The 18,429-nt window shown below is 42.1% G+C and overlaps 1 protein-coding gene across 1 annotated transcript in view; it reads left to right on the forward strand.

The window, feature by feature from the left end:
• LOC137301263 (NF-kappa-B inhibitor delta-like) overlaps positions 1-18,429 on the forward strand; it is a 107,311-nt gene that overhangs the window by 20,460 nt on the left and 68,422 nt on the right. The window contains exon 2 of the mRNA XM_067970722.1: positions 17,881-18,002. Within this exon, the coding sequence (XP_067826823.1) occupies positions 17,881-18,002 (122 nt within the window). The remainder of the gene's footprint in view (positions 1-17,880; positions 18,003-18,429) is intronic.

An 18,429-nucleotide genomic window follows, 5' to 3' on the forward strand; every position in this document is an offset into this window, starting at 1 on the left:
GAAGTCATCCAGCAGTGACTGTCACTGCAATCATCTATACCCACACCAGAGATTTGAGCACATAATCTAGGCTGACTCTCCAATGCAGTACAGAGGGAGTGCTGCACTGTCGGAGGTGCCATCTTTCGGATGAGATGTTAAAGTGAGGCCTCATCTCCCCTCTCAGGTGGACATAAAAGATCCCATGGCACTATTTGAAGAAGAGCAGGGGAGTTCTCCCCGGTGTCCTGACCAACATTTATCCCCAATCAACATCACTCAAACATATTATCTGGTCATTTATCTCATTGCTGTTTGTGGGACCTTGCTGTCCACAAATTGGCTGCCGTGTTTCCTACATTACAACAGTGATTACACTTCAAATGTACTTCATTGGCTGTGGAGCACTTTGGGACATCCTGAGATCACAAAAGGTGCTATATAAATGCAAGTTCTTTCTTTACCTCCCCACACACAAGCATCTCTATCCATCAGTACTTGTGAGATTGGGAACTCAGTGGCACTGGCACATTAAACTTGTCTCCCTCCATTCTTTGTAGTTAAGTATTGCTACTCCAGGGTGCTGATACATAGAATTTCTTTTTAAAACAGATCAAATCACCATAAAGTAGTAACAGAATTGATGTACTGTAGCAGTTAAAATGTTCACAGTGCACACCAGCAGGGGTCCCACTTAGATATAAATGTCATGAGACAAGTGTAAAATGAATTATAACACACATAAGCAATGGTTTTAATGCTTTGTGACATTTCTTGTACGAGAACATCCATATAAATTCACAGCATCTATTGAGTGACTCAATATTATAGCACCTGGTATACCTGCCTATCGCTGTAACTCCCTCCAGTCCGACACCCCTCCCCAAACTTTTTGTTCCTCCGCCTCTGGTCTCAAGTGCATCCTTCCCCTCCCTTTGCCCCACCCATTGGTGACCATGCCTTCAGTCACCAAGACCCAAAGCTCCAAAGTTGCTCCTCCCCAAACACCTCCGCCTCTCCATCACACTCTCCTCCTTTAAGACTCTCCTTAAAACCCACCTTTTTGACCAAGCATTTGGTCGCCCCTCTCCTAATATCGCCGTTTGTGACTCGAATAAAAAGGGTCAAGGGTTCATTTGGATGAGAGTTATTTTTGGACAATTTTTGATGTGTCAAAATGTCATTCCTCTGAGTATAGAAGGGAAACTGCAGGTTTGCATTCTTCAAGATGCCTGAAAAGTTTGTTGCTGATAGGTTTGAAGTGAATGCAGATGCAGATTTAATAAAAAAATTATGGTCAATTTGAGGGTGAACGTTTACCATCGTCATCAGAGATTAGGTATTGATGTACTGGGATTATTTTGGTAAGACAGAGGATGTCTGGGGTCGACTGAAGGGAACTGAAATATCGACGGTTAGTATTTTTAATATTTTTCAGGTTTTGGTTGCTATTCAGTCTAAAATAAGAAATTTAGTTATAGTCATAGGTATGGGGCCAGGTTTACGGGAAGGAGTGTGCTTGACTTTCTTAGAATTTGTTTCTGGTTCTGTTATGAGCAAGGGTTAAAATTGGAAACATGAACATTACAAAAAAAAAATCATTTAAAGAGATGCTCATGTGCTGATTGCAGCTTTCAAAATAAAATAAAAATAAGGTTCCTATAATGTGAAAACTGATTTTACGTATAATTCTGTTGCTAACTATTATAAAAAATGTATAGGTATAAGTAATACTCCTATACAAAGAAGCTTTTGTACTTGTGTTATATTCTCAATCACCTTCCACCATTTGAGACGAAGTGGAGCAATTCTGAGGCACTCCCCAACTATCCATTTATCCATCAACACTAACTTCTCTACTGCATAACTTAAAAATGCTTTGTTACTGTTTGTGACGGACCTTGTAAGTGACTTCCTCTTATTGGACTGTTCGAAAATGGTTCATTAACTTCCCGGTTCCAAGATCATGGCAACTGAATCACTAAACGCCGGTGGACAGGTACAAAAAATAAGTTAAAAGGCTAATGGGATGTTGGCCTTTATCTCAAGGGGGCTGGAATACAAAAGGGTAGAAGTTATGCTACAATTGTATAAAGCTCTGGTTAGACTCCATCTGGAGAACCATCTGTGTTCAGCTCTGGGCACTGCAGCTCTGGAAGGATATATTGGCCTTGGAGGGGATGCGGCACAGATTCATCAGAATGATACCGGGGCTAAAAGGGGTAAATTATGTGGACGGGTTGCATAGAATAGGCTTGTATTCCCTAGTGTATAGAAGATCAAGGGGTTATCTAATTGAGGTGTTTAAGATGATTAAAGGATTTGACAAGGTAGATAGAGAGAAACTATTTCCTCTGGTGGGAGGGTCCAGAACAAGGGGGCATAACTTTAAAATTAGAGCTAGTCATTTCAGGGGTGATGTCAGAAAGCACTTACTCACAAAAAGGGTAGTGGAAATCTGGAACTCTCTCCCCCATAAAGCTGTTGAAGCTGGGGGTCAATTGAAAATTTCAAAACTGAGATTGATAGATTTTTGTTAGGCAAGGGTATTAAGGGTTACGGAACCAAGGCGGGTAAATGGAGTTAAGATACAGATCAGCCATGATCTAATTGAATGGCAGAACAGGCTCGAGGGGCTGAATGGCCTACTCCTACTTCAGTGTTCCCATAATTGGTGCCACAGAGTAAATTGGCACCATGATTTTCAAATCTTGTGTGTGTCAGAATTGGACCTCCAACCAAATGAAAATCCAAAATAGGGGAGAAAATCATCCAGGGTTCCACACTCTTCATCACTATCCAGTGACACCCCAGAACTGTCAAGATCAGGAGAATGCTAGGAATGAGACTTTACTCCAGAATGCTCCAGAAGAGTGAGTCAGATCACAAACTTGTTTAAACATGACAAGCTGCATTTATTTTCAAAAGCAAGAGGTGACATTCTTCAAGTGAAACAATTGAGAGTTGCCAGGTCTGGTGGGTGTGAACTTTGGGCAGGGACAAGATCAGATCTGGTTGTGATCCTTCTATAAGGTCAAGTGGCCCACCCGTATCCACAGCTAAGGCTGAGACATGAAAGAAGTAATTTTAACCACTCCGCCCGATTTTACTTTCTATTGAAGTCAGAGTCAAAAGGCAGGTGAGGTTAAAATTACCCTCTCAGTTTCTTGTATATAATTTCTATTTCTCTCATTATGCTTCCTTTTATCTCCTGCGTATAGCACTTCTGTCATTTAACCATTTCCTGTTTCCCACCTTAGCACTTTACAGGTCATTCTATGTCTTTTCCAATGTGTGTCTTCATGGTGTGTTTTCCCCTTTCCCTTGTTCTCTTCCTTTTCCAATGCAGTTTATCTGTTATACCTTTCAGTTCTGAGGGAGTATACCTGAAACATCAACTGATTTGTGTTGACAGATGCTGCTTGACTTGTTGAGTGCCTCCAGCGTTTTCTGTTTTTGTTTCAGATTTTCAATATTTAACTTGTTATTCAAGTGTGTGTAAATATCAGGCGAGCACAGGATCGCACTCAGTTATGAAATCCCCTCTCCCAGAGTCAAATAGCCCATGTGCACACTTGGCCGAGGCCTTGGGGGAGTGGTTGGTGCCTGTAGAATTGTACCCTCCATGGTGACTCAAGAAAGGAAACTGAGATTGATAGATTTTTGTTCGGCAAAGGTATTAAGGGATATGGAACCAAAGCAGATAAATGGAGTTAAGATACAGATCAGCCATGATTTGATTGAATGGCGGAACAGGCTCCAGGGGCTGAATGGCCTACTCCTCTTTCCATGTTCTCATGAGACAGAAAAGGGGATAAAACTGATACAAAAGATATTAACAATGACAGCTTTAGTGTGTCACAACTGGTCACCTGGCAACACAACTGGCAACTCACTTCACAAGCAGGTCACCGTCCAAGACGAACCAATATTGCTTTCATCTTTCCTGCTCAAATGCACACCACCCTGATGAGAGAATGCAACAGGGTTTGTTCAGGGCAGAGGCCAAAGCACAGGCTTCAGGACTTCAGGGCTTGAGCAGATCAAGTTAAGAACTCAGGCTGCTAATTGCAGCATTTTGTTTGCTGCTGAGACTAATCATTCAGTTTATAAAGCACCAATATCCTCATGTTTCTGGCTTCTGACAGACAATTAAACTGCAGCAAACCCAAGACGATATGAATTCGTCACTGTCTAGTAATATTAAGCATGGTTGTGGCATTGCTTTAGGTGTTCACAAAGCCGGGGCCTTGATACGTTACTTTTTAATGAAGATCTATCTCTAGTCAGTGTCCAAAACAATGATTTGTGCAAAAATTGCACTAGCTGTTATCTCATAATAGCATAGTTATTGTATACAATATAGTGATGTTGCCCATGGTCAGTTGATGAATCTAAGTATATTTTAATGTAGAAGATGGTGACGGAGTTGAGAGACAGACTCAGAAACTTGGTTCATAGGGCCAGCTACTGGCCAGAGTCTGCAATCACACCATTACAGGCAACTGATTACATTCTGAATGTTTATATAGGCAGTTTCAATGTTAATTATTGGCATAAAAGCATGACCAAAAATTGTGACAACACAATGTTGGACAGGAAGTGCATGCATACACATGATTTTTATTAATATATAGAAGTTAATATTTTGCCTGTTTAACTACAATGACTACACTTCAAAACTAATTCATTAGATATGAAGCCCTTTGGGACATCCTGAGCATACTATAAGATGCTATATAACAGTAAATTCTTTCCATTAGTAAACCAAATGCTGCTGTATAAGCAACATGGACCTTATATTCAGTGGCAGTAATTACTATCCATGTCCCTCTTGGATTGCTTAAGATTTTTAAGTCAACATCAAAGATCACTGGCTGGATTTTAAATTGAACTGAGAATTAGAGCCCTGGAAAAAGTTAGGTTTCCTGCAGAACAGGGATAATCAAATGATGAATCACAGTGAGATACTTCCAGACAAGTCCTGGCAATTGCCTCTACAGTGGTATTGGCAAAAGCCTTGGGGCTGGTTACCTTTCCCTGTATTAGCAGGAACTCATATTTGGTGTGTAGGCTGACTTTCATGATGGTGCCAATAGCAACAATGTAAAGTTTAAAGTGGATGAGATTAGAAATGAGGGGTCATTAAACTGAAAGAAAACAAAATGAATGAAATGCCTTTTCTTAAAACTTTTTTACCACCATTTTTGTATTTACTGCTGATTATTATCCTTTCAATGGGACACAAATGGTCTTTAAAGTTGCTCAATGAGTTTCAGCCAATATGCAAATCACAGAATGAGCACCATCTCAATTACAGATGACAATGATAAAGTATCTTCACTCTGGACTATCCACTTGAATTTACATTTAAGATTTAAACCTTGTCAAAAAGAAATTATCTCAGAGAAAGAATTCCTCCCCTAGAGTATTTAATTGCAGAGTGAGCGTGATGTTGCAGATGTCACTGAGTCAGTGTATTGCTGATATGGTAAAGCCATGTTTTTGCTATGCAGAAGTGTGCTTTTATTGTCACTTTTGTACACCAAAACATTGCCTTTTTTCACTGTAATACCTTGTGTGACGGCCACCATTTTAGAACCTTTGATTTCCACATGAAAATATTTCTCTGTATTTAGGTACATAGCTAGACACATATATATTATGCAGCTAAAACTAGTGCTGCTCATATCAAAAGCAGAGACTATTACATCAAGATGTTTTTTTATGGCGGGGACTACATAGGGACATTTAGAGGGAAATTAGCAGGAAAATGTCATATGCATGGGGCTTGGATATCAGTGAAGGTGGGAGGTGATGACAAACTGATGATTCATTTTTGTGGGTTGAGTATGTACCCGTTCATTGATAACTTTTATTTCTAGTTTTTTGTTCACATTTTTAATTATTCCCCTCATCCCCACATTGCTCAGTATCCTGGAGAGGTGTTTAAGACGATTAAAGCATTTGATAGGGTAGACAGGGAGAAACTATTTCCTCCAGTGGACGAGTCCAGAACAAGGGGACATAACTTTAAAACCTTAAAATTAGAGCTAGGCCGTTCAGATATGATATTAGAAAGTACTTCTTCACACAAAGGGTAGTGGAAATTTGGAACTCTCTCCTCCAAAAAGCTGTTGAGGCTGGGGGTCAATTGAAAATGTCAAAACTGAGATTGATAGATTTTTGTTAGGCAAGGGTATTAAGGGACATGGAACCAAGGCAGGTAAATGGAGTTAAGACACAGATCAGCCACGATCTAATTAAATGGTGGAACAGGCTTGAGGGGCTGAATGGCCTACTCCTGTTCAAGGTTACCTCTAATTTTTTTTGGCCATGTGCGGAATGAATTTGGGTTTGTGCACGGATATAAAGGCTGCATGCGCCACCTTAAAAAAAAATCACAACTTTGAATAGAAGATCTTTTTAGAAAACATTATTCCGAGTAAATAACAAACAGAACAAATGTACAAAATAATGATAATTGTAACAATTTAATATTATATTGGCTGATAAATTTATATAATTTATGAAATGGGTTTTTTAAGTTGCACTAGGATTGAGCAGACCAGTCTCGTTATATTTAATTAAAAATTAACGATTCCAATCAGCTTTGTGTTGAATCAGCTTAATGACTGATTCAAACAGAAATAAGTTGTGTGCAATCAGAATATTTAAACTGAGTCAGAAATACAAAACAACTGTCAAATCAGTCAGTGCGAATTTGGGGATAAGGAACAATTTAATTAAACCCCCCCTTTCCCTCTCCTCCCCCCATTGAATCCTCAGCAGGGTTTAACAAATTATTGCATTCCAATTGTAAATCTTGCAGGTCTTATTAGTTTTGGCTCCTCTATGAATGGACCCCTCATCTCTGATTGGGCGGAGGTGCCTGGTCTCTGATTGGGCGGAGGCGCCTGGTCTCTGATTGGGCGGAGGCGCCTGGTCTCTGATTGGGCGGAGGCGCCTGGTCTCTGATTGGGCGGAGGCGCCTGGTCTCTGATTGGGCGGAGGCGCCTGGTCTCTGATTGGGCGGAGGCGCCTGGTCTCTGATTGGGCGGAGGTGCCTGGTCTCTGATTGGGCGGAGGTGCCTGGTCTCTGATTGGGCGGAGGTGCCTGGTCTCTGATTGGGCGGAGGTGCCTGGTCTCTGATTGGCCACTGACAAACACATCGGTTTCGATTTTATTTCCTGGTCTGGTTTCCACGCAGCCAATCAGCTGCTCGCTGACTGCAATTCCAAGCAACGCGGTAAACAATGCGGCGGCTGGGCCAGAGCCGTGGGATAGTCATTGGATCTTATTGCACAGAAGGAGGCCATTCAGCCCACCACGCCTGTGCTGGCTCTTTGAACGAACTATCCAATTAGTCCCATTCCCCTACTCTTTCCCCATAGCCCTGCAATTTTTTCTGCTTCAGGTATTTATCCAAATCCCTTTTGAAAGCTATTATTGAATCTGCTTCCACCACACTTTCAGGCAGTGCATTCAAGATCATAACAACGTGCTGCGAAAAGTGTTTTTTCCTCATGTCGCCTCTGTTTCTTTTGCCAATCACCTTAATTCTGTGTCCTCTGGTTACCAACCCTTCTGTCACTGGAAACAGTTTCTCCTTATAAAAAGAGGGTTGTAGGGCTGGAGGAGGTTACAGCCATTGACAGGATTTGGAGGGATTTGAATAAACCCAATGAAGTTTCATAAATACATTAACAGCAAGAGGATAACTAAGGAAAGAGTAGGGCCTATTAGAGACCAAAAAGGTAACCTGTGTGTGGAGGCAGAAGATGTGGGTATGGTTCTTAACGAATACTTTGCGTCTGTCTTCACAGAAGGGAGGGATGATGCAGACATTGTAGTTAAGGAGGAGGAGTGTGAAATATTGGATGGGATAAACATAGTGAGAGAGGAAGTATTAAGGGGATTAGCATCTTTGAAAGTAGATAAATCATCAGGGCAGGATGAAATGTATCCCAGGCTGTTAAAAGAAACAAGGGAGGAAATAACGAAGGCTCTGACCATCATTTTCCAATCCTCACTGGATACAGGCGTGGTGCCGGAGGATTGGAGGACTGCTAACATTGTACCGTTGTTTAAAAAGGGAGCGAGGGATAGACCGAGTAATTACAGGCCAATCAATCTAACCTCAGTGGTAGGCAAATTATTGGAATCAATTCTGAGGGAGAGGATAAGCCGTCACTTAGAAAGGCATAGAGTAATCAAGGACAGTCAGCATGGATTTGTTAAGGGAAGGTCGTGTCTGACTAACTTGATCGAATTTTTTGAGGAGATAACAAAGAGGATCGATGAGGGTAGTGCATTTGATGTAGTCTACATAGATTTTAGCAAGGCTTTTGATAAGGTCATACATGGCAGACTGGTCAAAAAAGTACAAGTCCATGGGATCCAAGGGAGAGTGGCAAGTTGGATCCAAAATTGGCTCAGTGGCAGGAAGCAAAGGGTAATGGTCAACAGGTGTTTTTCTGACTAGAAGGCTGCTTCCAGCAGGGTTCCACAGGGCTCAGTATTAGGTCCCTTGCTTTTTGTGATATATATTAGTGATTTGGACTTAAATGTAGGGGGCATGATTAAGAAGTTTGCAGATGATACAAAAATTGGCCATGTGGTTGATAGTGAGGAGGAAAGCTGTAGACTGCAGGAAGATATCAATGGACTGGTCAGGTGGGCAGAAAAGTGGCAAATGGAATCCAGAGAAATGTGAGGTAATGCATTTGGGGAGGGCAAACAAGGCAAGGAAGTACACAATAAATGGGAGGATACTGAAAGGTAGAGGAAGTGAGGGACCTTGGAGTGCATGTCCACAGATCCCTGAAGGTAGCAGGAGAGGTAGATAAGGTGGTTAAGAAGGCATATGGAATACTTTCCTTTATTAGCTGAGGCATAGAATATAAGAGCAGGGAGGTTATGCTGGAACTGTATAAAACACTGGTTAGGCCACAGCTTGAGTACTGCGTACAGTTCTGGTCACCACATTAGAGGAAGGATGTAATTGCACTAGAGAGGATACAGAGGAGATTTACGAGGATGTTGCCAGGACTGGAGAATTTTAGCTGTGAGGAAAGATTGGATAGGCTGGGGTTGTTCTCTTTGGAACAGAGGAGGCTGAGGGGAGTTTTAATTGAGGTGTACAAAATTATGAGGGGCCAAGATGGAGTGGATAGGAAGGAGCTATTTCCCTTAGCAGAGAGGTCAATAACCAGGGGGCTTAGATTTAAAGTGATTGGTAGAAGGATTGGAGGGGAGCTGAGGAAATTTTTTTTCACCCAGAGGGTGGTGAGGGTCTGGAACTCAGGGTGGTAGAGGCAGAAACCCTCAACTCATTTTAAAAAGTACCTCGAGTGCCGTGACCTACAAGGCTATGGACCAAGTGCTGGAAAGTGGGATTAGGCTGGGTGGCTCATTTTCGGCCGGCACGGACACGATGGGCCAAATGGCCTCCTTCTGTGCTGTAAATTTTCTATGATTCTCTATGGTTCTAACAGGAGGATGAGAATTTTAAAGGCTGAAGCCACCAAAATGTCCCCATTACAGAATGTGACTCAAGACTAACAGGAAGGATGTTACTTTAACTACTGAAGGCGCAGAAAAGGTGAGACATTGTCCCTCTAAATATCACAATTCGATCCATAATGAAGGGGAAATCAATCTCTGAACCTTTAACTAACAGCGACATGGAAAGAGGGAAATGAATGACCTTTGAACACCTCGTCCACTTGGCACTGAAGTGTCTGAAACTCATAGTAGGAACTCCAGAAGAACAAAATACAGACAAATGTTAATCTGTTTTCTTGACAAAAGAAATTGCGATTTAGCTTTTTAAAGATAAATTGTTTAACAGGGGTTCACACGAACTCACCTGATTCACCGACTCAGATTCCACCGCTCAAGCACCGCGATTGGTGCAGAACACGCTGCTCCCTTGGCCCTCCAGCCTGAGCTCCCTTTCTGTTGGTTCCCATGGCAATCAACCACCACTCGCCAACATTACGCTGCCGGAGGAAGTTGAGGGGCTCCGGGAAGAAAAAAAAAAAGAGACCTTGAACCTGCCGCCTCCCGGGGCCGGAGCCGTGGGATCGGGCACTTGGACCTCCGGACACTCGGACACTCCCCAGCACCAGAGGCAGGGCAGCCCGTCTGGGGCTGGAGCGCCGGGGACCGGGGAGGCAGAGCAGGAGAAGGGGCCTGGGGTCCGGGCACTGGTCAGTGTGGGAGAGGGGCCGAGAGCACTGGTTTGGTCCGCGGACGGAACGTTTAAGCCCGCGGCCCAGAACAGACTGCTGAGCGGCCGCACACGCGCACATCTTAGAGGGACCAGTGCTCCTGTTCCTAGGTGACCAGCACACAGGTTGTTGCCTGGGCTACTCTTGCTCTGACCACAAGGATGTGCTTGAGCATGGATCAGATTGATGATTGCTCGCTCCCTGTCGGGAGACACCACTGTTACACACCTCCCTGCGCTAGCCCAACAAAACTGGGAACTGTGGAGGAAATTGCAGGGACAACCTTACCTCCTGCTACACAGCACATTAATGCATAACACACCATACCCAGTCTAAACTTTGGACTTAGATTCTTGTTCCAGACTTCAGTTTTCAGGTCACCCTTTCCAAAGCCAGATTTTGGGATTCTTTGGGTGCAGTCTGTTTTATCAGGTGTCTTCAGTTACTTCATGTTACAGAATCCATCACTGCTGTTACTTGCAATGGATGGAAGTGATATTTGGAATCCAAGTTGATCGGATCAGGAAATATTCAGAAAAATCCAAATAAACCCAAATTTGAGTGGAGGCTTAAACCCATTTAAAATAAGCAGGCTACTGCCTACATTAAAACAGCGGATAGAGGAATTCCCAAACGTATTAAGTGTTTATCCACTAATTTCGCCAACGGTCATTTCTAGGCCTCATAGCCGACTGGGTGGCAGCCATGGCTCAGTGGTAGATTTCTTGCCTCTCAGTCAGAGGTTGTGGGTTCAAACCCCACATCAGAGACTTGAGCACAAAATTCAGACTGACACTCCAGTGTAGTACTGAGGGAGTGCTGCACTGTCAGGGGTGTTGTCCTTTGGATGAGATGTTAAATCAAGGCTTCAACTGCCCTCTTGTGTAGGCAGAAAAGGTCCCTTGGCTCTATTTTGAAGAAGAGCAGGGGAATTCTTCCTGGAGTCCTGGTCAATATTTATCCCATCACTAAAAAAACAGATTACCTAGTCATTATCACATTGCTGTTTGTGGGACCTTGCTGTGCACAAATTGGCTGCTACGTTTCCTACATTACAACAGTGACCGCACTTCAAAAGTACTTCATTGGCTGTAAAGCGCTTTGGGATGTCCTGAAGTTGTGAAATACAAGTCTTTCTTTCTTTTTCTTTTAGTGCAAAACCCTTTGGTGGAGATAAAAACCTTGCTTAATGTGTTATCTTTTTCTTTCTTTTGCCATTGCTATTTTGAGGGATGCAGGTGGGAAAAATGCTTGACATACCAGAAGCCTGACTGCAGCAGGAATGAAATAACACTGAGGTCACTTCATTTTAAATTATTACATAACTTTCTGCAAATGTTCAACTTGCATAAATGACCAAATTTAAATTGTACACTAGTTACGTCAATGTCACCATTTTACTTCAGTTATATCAACTATAATAACACTGTTCAATTCTCCACATTAATAAAATATTTATCCATTTTTATGATATGAGAATCAATTATCACTTTCCTGGTAAAAGAAAAGATCAATAACTGGGAGGCAAAAGAAAGGAAGGGAGAAATTTATCCATGTAAAATTTGTACCATTCTCTCTTCACCCATATTTAAAAGTCTGGTAAACCCATTTTTTGTTGCAAATTTGTACTTCTTAAATCTGTCAGCCATCCCATCTGAAGGGTTTGAATTCCTATAAAGTGGAATTTGTGGTTGAGAGGACTGAAAATATCGTTTTACACTTACAATCCATGAGTAGACGACCATAGATACTTGAAAGTAATGACTCAATGTGGAAATTTTTTTAGAAAAAGGAAATGTGCTGCTCTTTAAGGCTTTGCTGTACTGAGAAAATGGCAAATGTGAACACAGCTGAACACTTGGCAGTGGAATCATGTATAAGTTAAGTCATTTAAGCAGATTTTATTTCACCCTGTTCACGTAGCTTTATAGGAAACAGATTGCTGAAAGTAGCGATGTTTCAGTTTGTACTTTCCACGATGAGCATCGTGAATTCAGAGATTATGGAATAAATGATACTCATGAAAATGATGGATTTCGTATTATTGTGAATTTTATGGTTTATAGGTGCTTGGGGCTCCACACGAGAATTGGCAACCGCAAATTAACGTGGCTGCCAGCAGTCAACCTTCCTCCCATTCTACCTCTTCAAATGGTTGCAGTAGGACCAACGTTTCATGTAGATCGTCTTGGAATTGTTGAAAAAAAAGGAACAATGAAAAGAGAGGGGAATTTTTTTCAAACGATGTACTTGAAAGGAACCCAGTATGCATATCATATTCCCAAGTGCATGATTTTTACATTTTTTCCTCTTTGTTCCATTTTTGAACGTTAAGAAGAGGAACATACAAGGTACAACCCATCGAAATTAGTCGAAGGGTATCTGGGACAGAAGTGGGATTCCAGGAGGCAGATAGTTTGCTGGTAGCCATGTGTCTTTACAAAATGCTCTGTTTTTTAAGCTCTTGCTGGTGATAGTTTTCCCTACCTGATATCATTGTGGGAGAACCATCATCAGAAGAACCACAACAGTTGAAGAAGAAGATCCAACACCACCTTTTCAGGGCCAGTAGGGATGGGCAATAAATGCCACCTTGCTGATGTTGCCCATATCCTGGAAACAAATTATAAAAAGTCTACTGGGCATCCATTATTGACATTTTGTAGCCAACCATTAAGAGGTATGTGAGAATAGCTTCAATTCTCCCTCTTCAAGTGCCTGATCTTCACTTTTCATCCCTTCCTGATGGAATAATAGAGGTTGGGAACTCAGTGTTGTTATAATTGGATAACCATGTGATAAAGGATAGAATACTAGAGCCTGGTCTTTAGTTGTTCCCAAGCCTTTATTCACAGAGATTCCCCCTTACGCACTCACCACACCCTAGATAAGCTCTCCTATAAAAAGGATACAAGAGAGTCCCCAATTGACACCCACCAACTGAATACAATTAACACTCATTGATATAAATCATACCATTAACAATTGTTTGTGGATAAAAGTAAGGTTAAACCATGTAACTCCACTCCATACATTGGAGGAGCAACTAACTGTGCCCCAATGCCATTTGACCTTTTGTTATTCTTCAATAATATATCAATTTTGCTAGACTCTATAACCTTTAATGAAAACAAAATACTGAGGAAGTCTGAAATAAAAATATGAACTCCAGATGCTGGAAACACTCAGCAGGTCAGGCAGCATCTGTGGAGAGAAACATTTCAGTTCGATGACCTTTCATCAGAACTGTATAGTTATAGGTGACCTTTAAAACCTTTAAAATTAGGAAGCATGAGACACTTACTCTGTGTTGGTTGTGCAAGTGCATTCTCAGGTCTCCTCCTATGCACTAGAACTGCGAGACTTCAGCTGATCATTTCTTTAGTGTGGGACAGAGCTGAAAGACACCATGCTTTAAACAGAGGCAGCATAAATATTTTTACAGGTAATCCCAAAGATTTAATAAGCTGCTGTAAAAACAATCACCAACTTCTTTACAAGAGGCTCTATACAATTCCTAACCAACCTGCTGGCTCTTAAGAAGTTCACTCCCTCTCCCACCTTACCACAATAGTGACAGTATGAAATGTAGTGTGTAATTGTTTGAAAGTTCTGGCTGCCTGAAGCCATCAATGATTTGACCATTTCTGGTGCTGAAAAAGACTGCTCCTGCCTGATTAGACTTTAAATAATAATTTATATGACCTTATAAAATAAAGAAATCAGTGTACGTGAAATACTGTTGCTTTAAATTATGATATGTGATCTTCTAAATATCATGATAAAGATCAGCCTGTGTGCATCACTCAGGGATTGCCTGGGCGATATACCAGTGAACAATATGATGCAGCAGTAAGTCACCTACAGCATGCCTGTGTTCGGTGGTTTCTCACTTAGTCAGATGCCTGTGTTGTGGGGTAATTCTACATATAGCTAGGGAAGGTTAGAAAGTTGGTTACTGGGAGGTGAATGTGCATGACTCATATTAGCCAGTTCATTTTAAATGATGTAATTTAATTGGGTTATTAGGGATGTAAAAACAGAAATGATGGAGTACGATAAATATCATGTTTTAGTCTTTAGCGTTAATTCCGTTTCACACTTTTAACCCTGAAAGTGCTGCTATAAAGTAGACTGTGCTAATTGTATGGAGTTGTCGGTCACCAAGCAACAACACCTTGATTTCTACAGTGCTCTTACAATCGGAAAGATGTTCCAGACACTTTACAGATCAGATAAATGAAAAAGGACACTGAGTGGGAAGGTGAATAGGTAGAATGGAGTGGCAAAACCAGAAAAGCAGTTGAAAAGAAAAGTTTTTAGTAGGCATTTCAAAGCAGGGATGGTGGAGGGAGTCCAGCAGGTCAGGTTAAGGTTGCTAAATGGACAGCACCAGTGGTGGGGCAAAGAGGATGGGGAACGAGGAATAGATCAGTGTCAGAGAAGCAAAAACTACAAGTAAGGGCATAAGACTGAACAAATTCACTGATATAGGGTGATACAAGGCCATGGAGGTATTTGATAGTGAGGATAATGACTCGTACCGGGAACAGGGAACCAATGGAGTCTGGTGAGGAACGGGGTAATAGAAATTCAGAGCTTTGAGCAGGTAAGGACATGACCAGATGCAACCAGGATGAATTGCAGCTTGTGGAGGGTAGAAGTGGAGAGGCTGGCTTTGAAAAGTAAACCCTTGAGAAGGACAAGTATGCACTTGTCTTCCAACACAGCACCTGCACAAGTGAGAGTTTAAGCATTTTTAAACTATGTAAACTAGATACTTTTAAAGTTACTCATCATTTAGTAAATAAGGCTACTTTTAGAGGGTATAAAATCCCTCTATTTTCCTTTTTTCTCTCTGTGCAAGTTAGAATCATAGAAAGGTTAGAGCACGGAAGGAGGCCATTTGGCCCATTGAGTCCGTGCCGGCTCTATGCAGGAGCAATCCAGTTAGTCCCACTCCCCCGCCCTATCCCTGTAGCCCTGCAAATTTTTTCCTTTCAAGTACTTATCCAGTTCCCTTTTGAAGGCCATGATTGAATCTGCCTCCACCACCCACTCTGGCAATGCATTCCAGATCCTAACCACTCGCTGTGTAAAAAGGTTTTTCCTCATGTCACCTTTGGTTCTTTTGCCAATCACCTTAAATCTATGTCCTCTGGTTCTTGACCCTTCCGCTAATGGGAACAGTTTCTCTCTAGACCCTTCATGATTTTGAATACCTCTATCAAATCTCCTCACAACAGTCTCTGTTTCAAGGAGAACAACCCCAGCTTCTCCAGTTTATCCACGTAACTAAAGTCCCTCATCCCTGGAATCATTCTAGTAAATCTCTTCCGCACCCTCTCTAAGGCCTTCACATCTTTCCTATAGTGCGGTGCCCAGAACTGGACACAAAACTCCAGTTGTGGCCAAACCAATGTTTAATAAAGATTCATCTTGACTGTCATACTTTTGTACTCTATGCCTCTATTTATAAAGCCCAGGATCCTATATGCTTCTTTAACCACTTTCTCAACCTGCCCTGCCACCTTCAACGATTTGTGCTCATAAACCCCCAGATTTCTCTGTTCCTGTACCCCTTTTAGAGTTGTGCCATTTAGTTTATATTGCCCCTCCTCGTTCTTCCTATTGAAATGTATCACTTTGCATTTTTCTGCATTAAATTTCATCTGCAACGTGTCCGCCCGTGCCTCCAGCCTGTCTATATCCTAGTTTTGAAAGGTACTTTCATCCATGGCTGGGTGTGACCCCCTCCAAGGCTTCTGCCAATACTGCCCTGAACTGACCCTAAACAGCTATAGAACTGCAGCCCAAAGATGACTCTCTCTCTCTCTGACTGCCCTTCATTCTGTGGGTGATGGGGAGAATTGGGTGGGAGGGGGGCTCCCCACAGCAATAGGCCCCCATTGAGGAAATCAGCATAGAGGGATGGGCCATTCCGTTCCATGGTGGTGTTTATGTACTGTTACAAATTTGGAAATACTTTGCACTTTGGTGGTTGCAATGTTGTAAGAAAACATTAACATCAAACAAAAAGGACTGTGATTACACAACCACAGTGTGGATAAACTGGTCAAAGCAGAGATAAAAAAATAAATAAAATGGACCCTGCCTTGTTCTTATCTTCATGCGGATTTTCTGGATCTGTAACGGCACATATACACAAGGAGGCAGAGACCTGTAAATATCTCAGAACGCTGACTGCCATCTATCTATATGTGTCAGTCTGTTGTTATTATTTAATTTTTACCAATCTGCAAAGAGACACTTTGTAGAGAATTAAATTACAGGAATTTAAATAGGACTGTAGAAGGGACTTTAAACTAGTAAAGGGAGTGCAGGGGAGTTTGGATGGAACTAATAGTAATCTAAAGGTAAGAAAAAGAAGGAATGAGGTCAAAGGTCAGAAAGAGATTTTTTTTAATTAAAAAAAGGCTACAGAAAATAATAATTAAAATACCTGGTAAAAATGAATTAGGAGTAATTGAGGAACGGACCGTTGATGCAGAGGAGTTAACTTCAGATGTAAAACATAGGGAATCTAATTACAAAAATAAGAAAAGATATGTAGCCCAAATTTACTTGGCCGTATTGTCAGACTCCAGTCTTAACTCTGGCACGACTGCAGCAGAATGGCTTATTTAAAGGCCGGGACCCAGAAATGCCAGGTCCTGACCTGATTTGTGATTTCCCATTTGGTTTTGTAAGGGATGGAGCTTCCACCTGCCCTACCTACCCCTTACAAGGCCACTGCGTGCTGGGAGTTGGGACTCCTGATGCTGGGAGCTGGCGTGTCTAGAGGTGGTGATGCCCAGTGAGATGAGGCATACTGGCCACCGGAAGGGCGCAGGTGGGCTTCTCCTGGGGGTGGGGGGATCCAAGCCAAGAAAGTGGCCTGAACCGCCAAAGATAGCAAAATGCTTTTAGGAAAAGATCTAAGGGGGCCGATGGGGATCATGAATGGGGTCTCAGTGGGACGAGACTGGGCATCTCCCTGGATAGTTGGTGGGCTCTGGAATTTGTACCGTGGGGTAGGCAGGCACCCAAGATGCGCCTGCAGTGACATGGGCACCCACTGGCCCTGTGCAAATGAGGTGCCCTTCCACTGACCCCACAAACTCTGGCGCAGTCAGCACTGGAGGACACCAGGGGCACAATCCTGCCGAGATTGCGTCCCACAGATTTTCGGCCCCAAAAAACCAGGCAAGTATTCAGCAAAACCAGTCCAAGAGTATTGCTGCAGGTACCAGAATTTAATTGTGAATGAAGGTCCTTTAGTGTTGTCTTCAACAGGAGATTTTTTTTTCATTGAAACAGCATTTCATCAAGGAAATATTTGGCTATTCATTAAGCTAATAAGTTAAATGCTGCATTGAGGTCAGAAGATCAAGCATTATGCTGCATGGTAAATGATATAGTAAGAACCCTGGATGGACAGTCCAGGGGCATTGAGTGATAACACAGATACATTAAGTATGTGTTCCACGTGTTTTTTTCTGATTATCTAGCTCCAACTTTCATAATAGTCGCTAAAGTTTTACTCTTTCAGTGATTTTTGGTCGTCCAGAAACATGCTACAAATGCATTAGATATCATGCTGAGGGTTATCAGCATTATCTTTGATACAATTACACTCAAGGTTTATTTCTTCTGCTTTTCCAGCCTCATCTGACCAGTCACAGCAGCGACCTTATTTAGGTGTTCGTGTGAAAGATCCCGTAAAGGAACTCCTTAAAAGAAAACGAAAGAACGTTGAGAACACTAATACAACTGCAACTAGCACAGTAAGTATCTTTTGTAGCTGTTGGATTAATTCTGAAACCTGTACTCAAGGTTGTCGTTTTCAGCATATAACAGCAAGCAGTTTTAAACGATGGTCAGTTAACTCTTTCACCCATGTTACTCCATTAATTGCCAAGAGGGTTACTCCCATGCTTCTGCCAGTGCCACTTTTAAGTTATATATTAGGAGGTACCTGAAAATGACCGAGGGTGACTTTGGATCTTCCTCCTCTTCCTGCAAGTAACTCCCTAACGTCAGTTCTGGCCCATCTCAGTGCCACAGATCTGATCATGAAATCAAATGCATTAACATAGGAACATAGGAACAGGAGTAGGCCATTCAGCCCCTCGTGCCTGCTCCGCCATTTGATAAGATCATGGTTGATCTGTGATCTTACTCCATATACCCAACTTTGGCCCATATCCCTTA

The sequence above is a fragment of the Heptranchias perlo genome, chromosome 33 (genome assembly GCF_035084215.1).
Source record: "Heptranchias perlo isolate sHepPer1 chromosome 33, sHepPer1.hap1, whole genome shotgun sequence".
NCBI lineage: Eukaryota > Metazoa > Chordata > Chondrichthyes > Hexanchiformes > Hexanchidae > Heptranchias > Heptranchias perlo.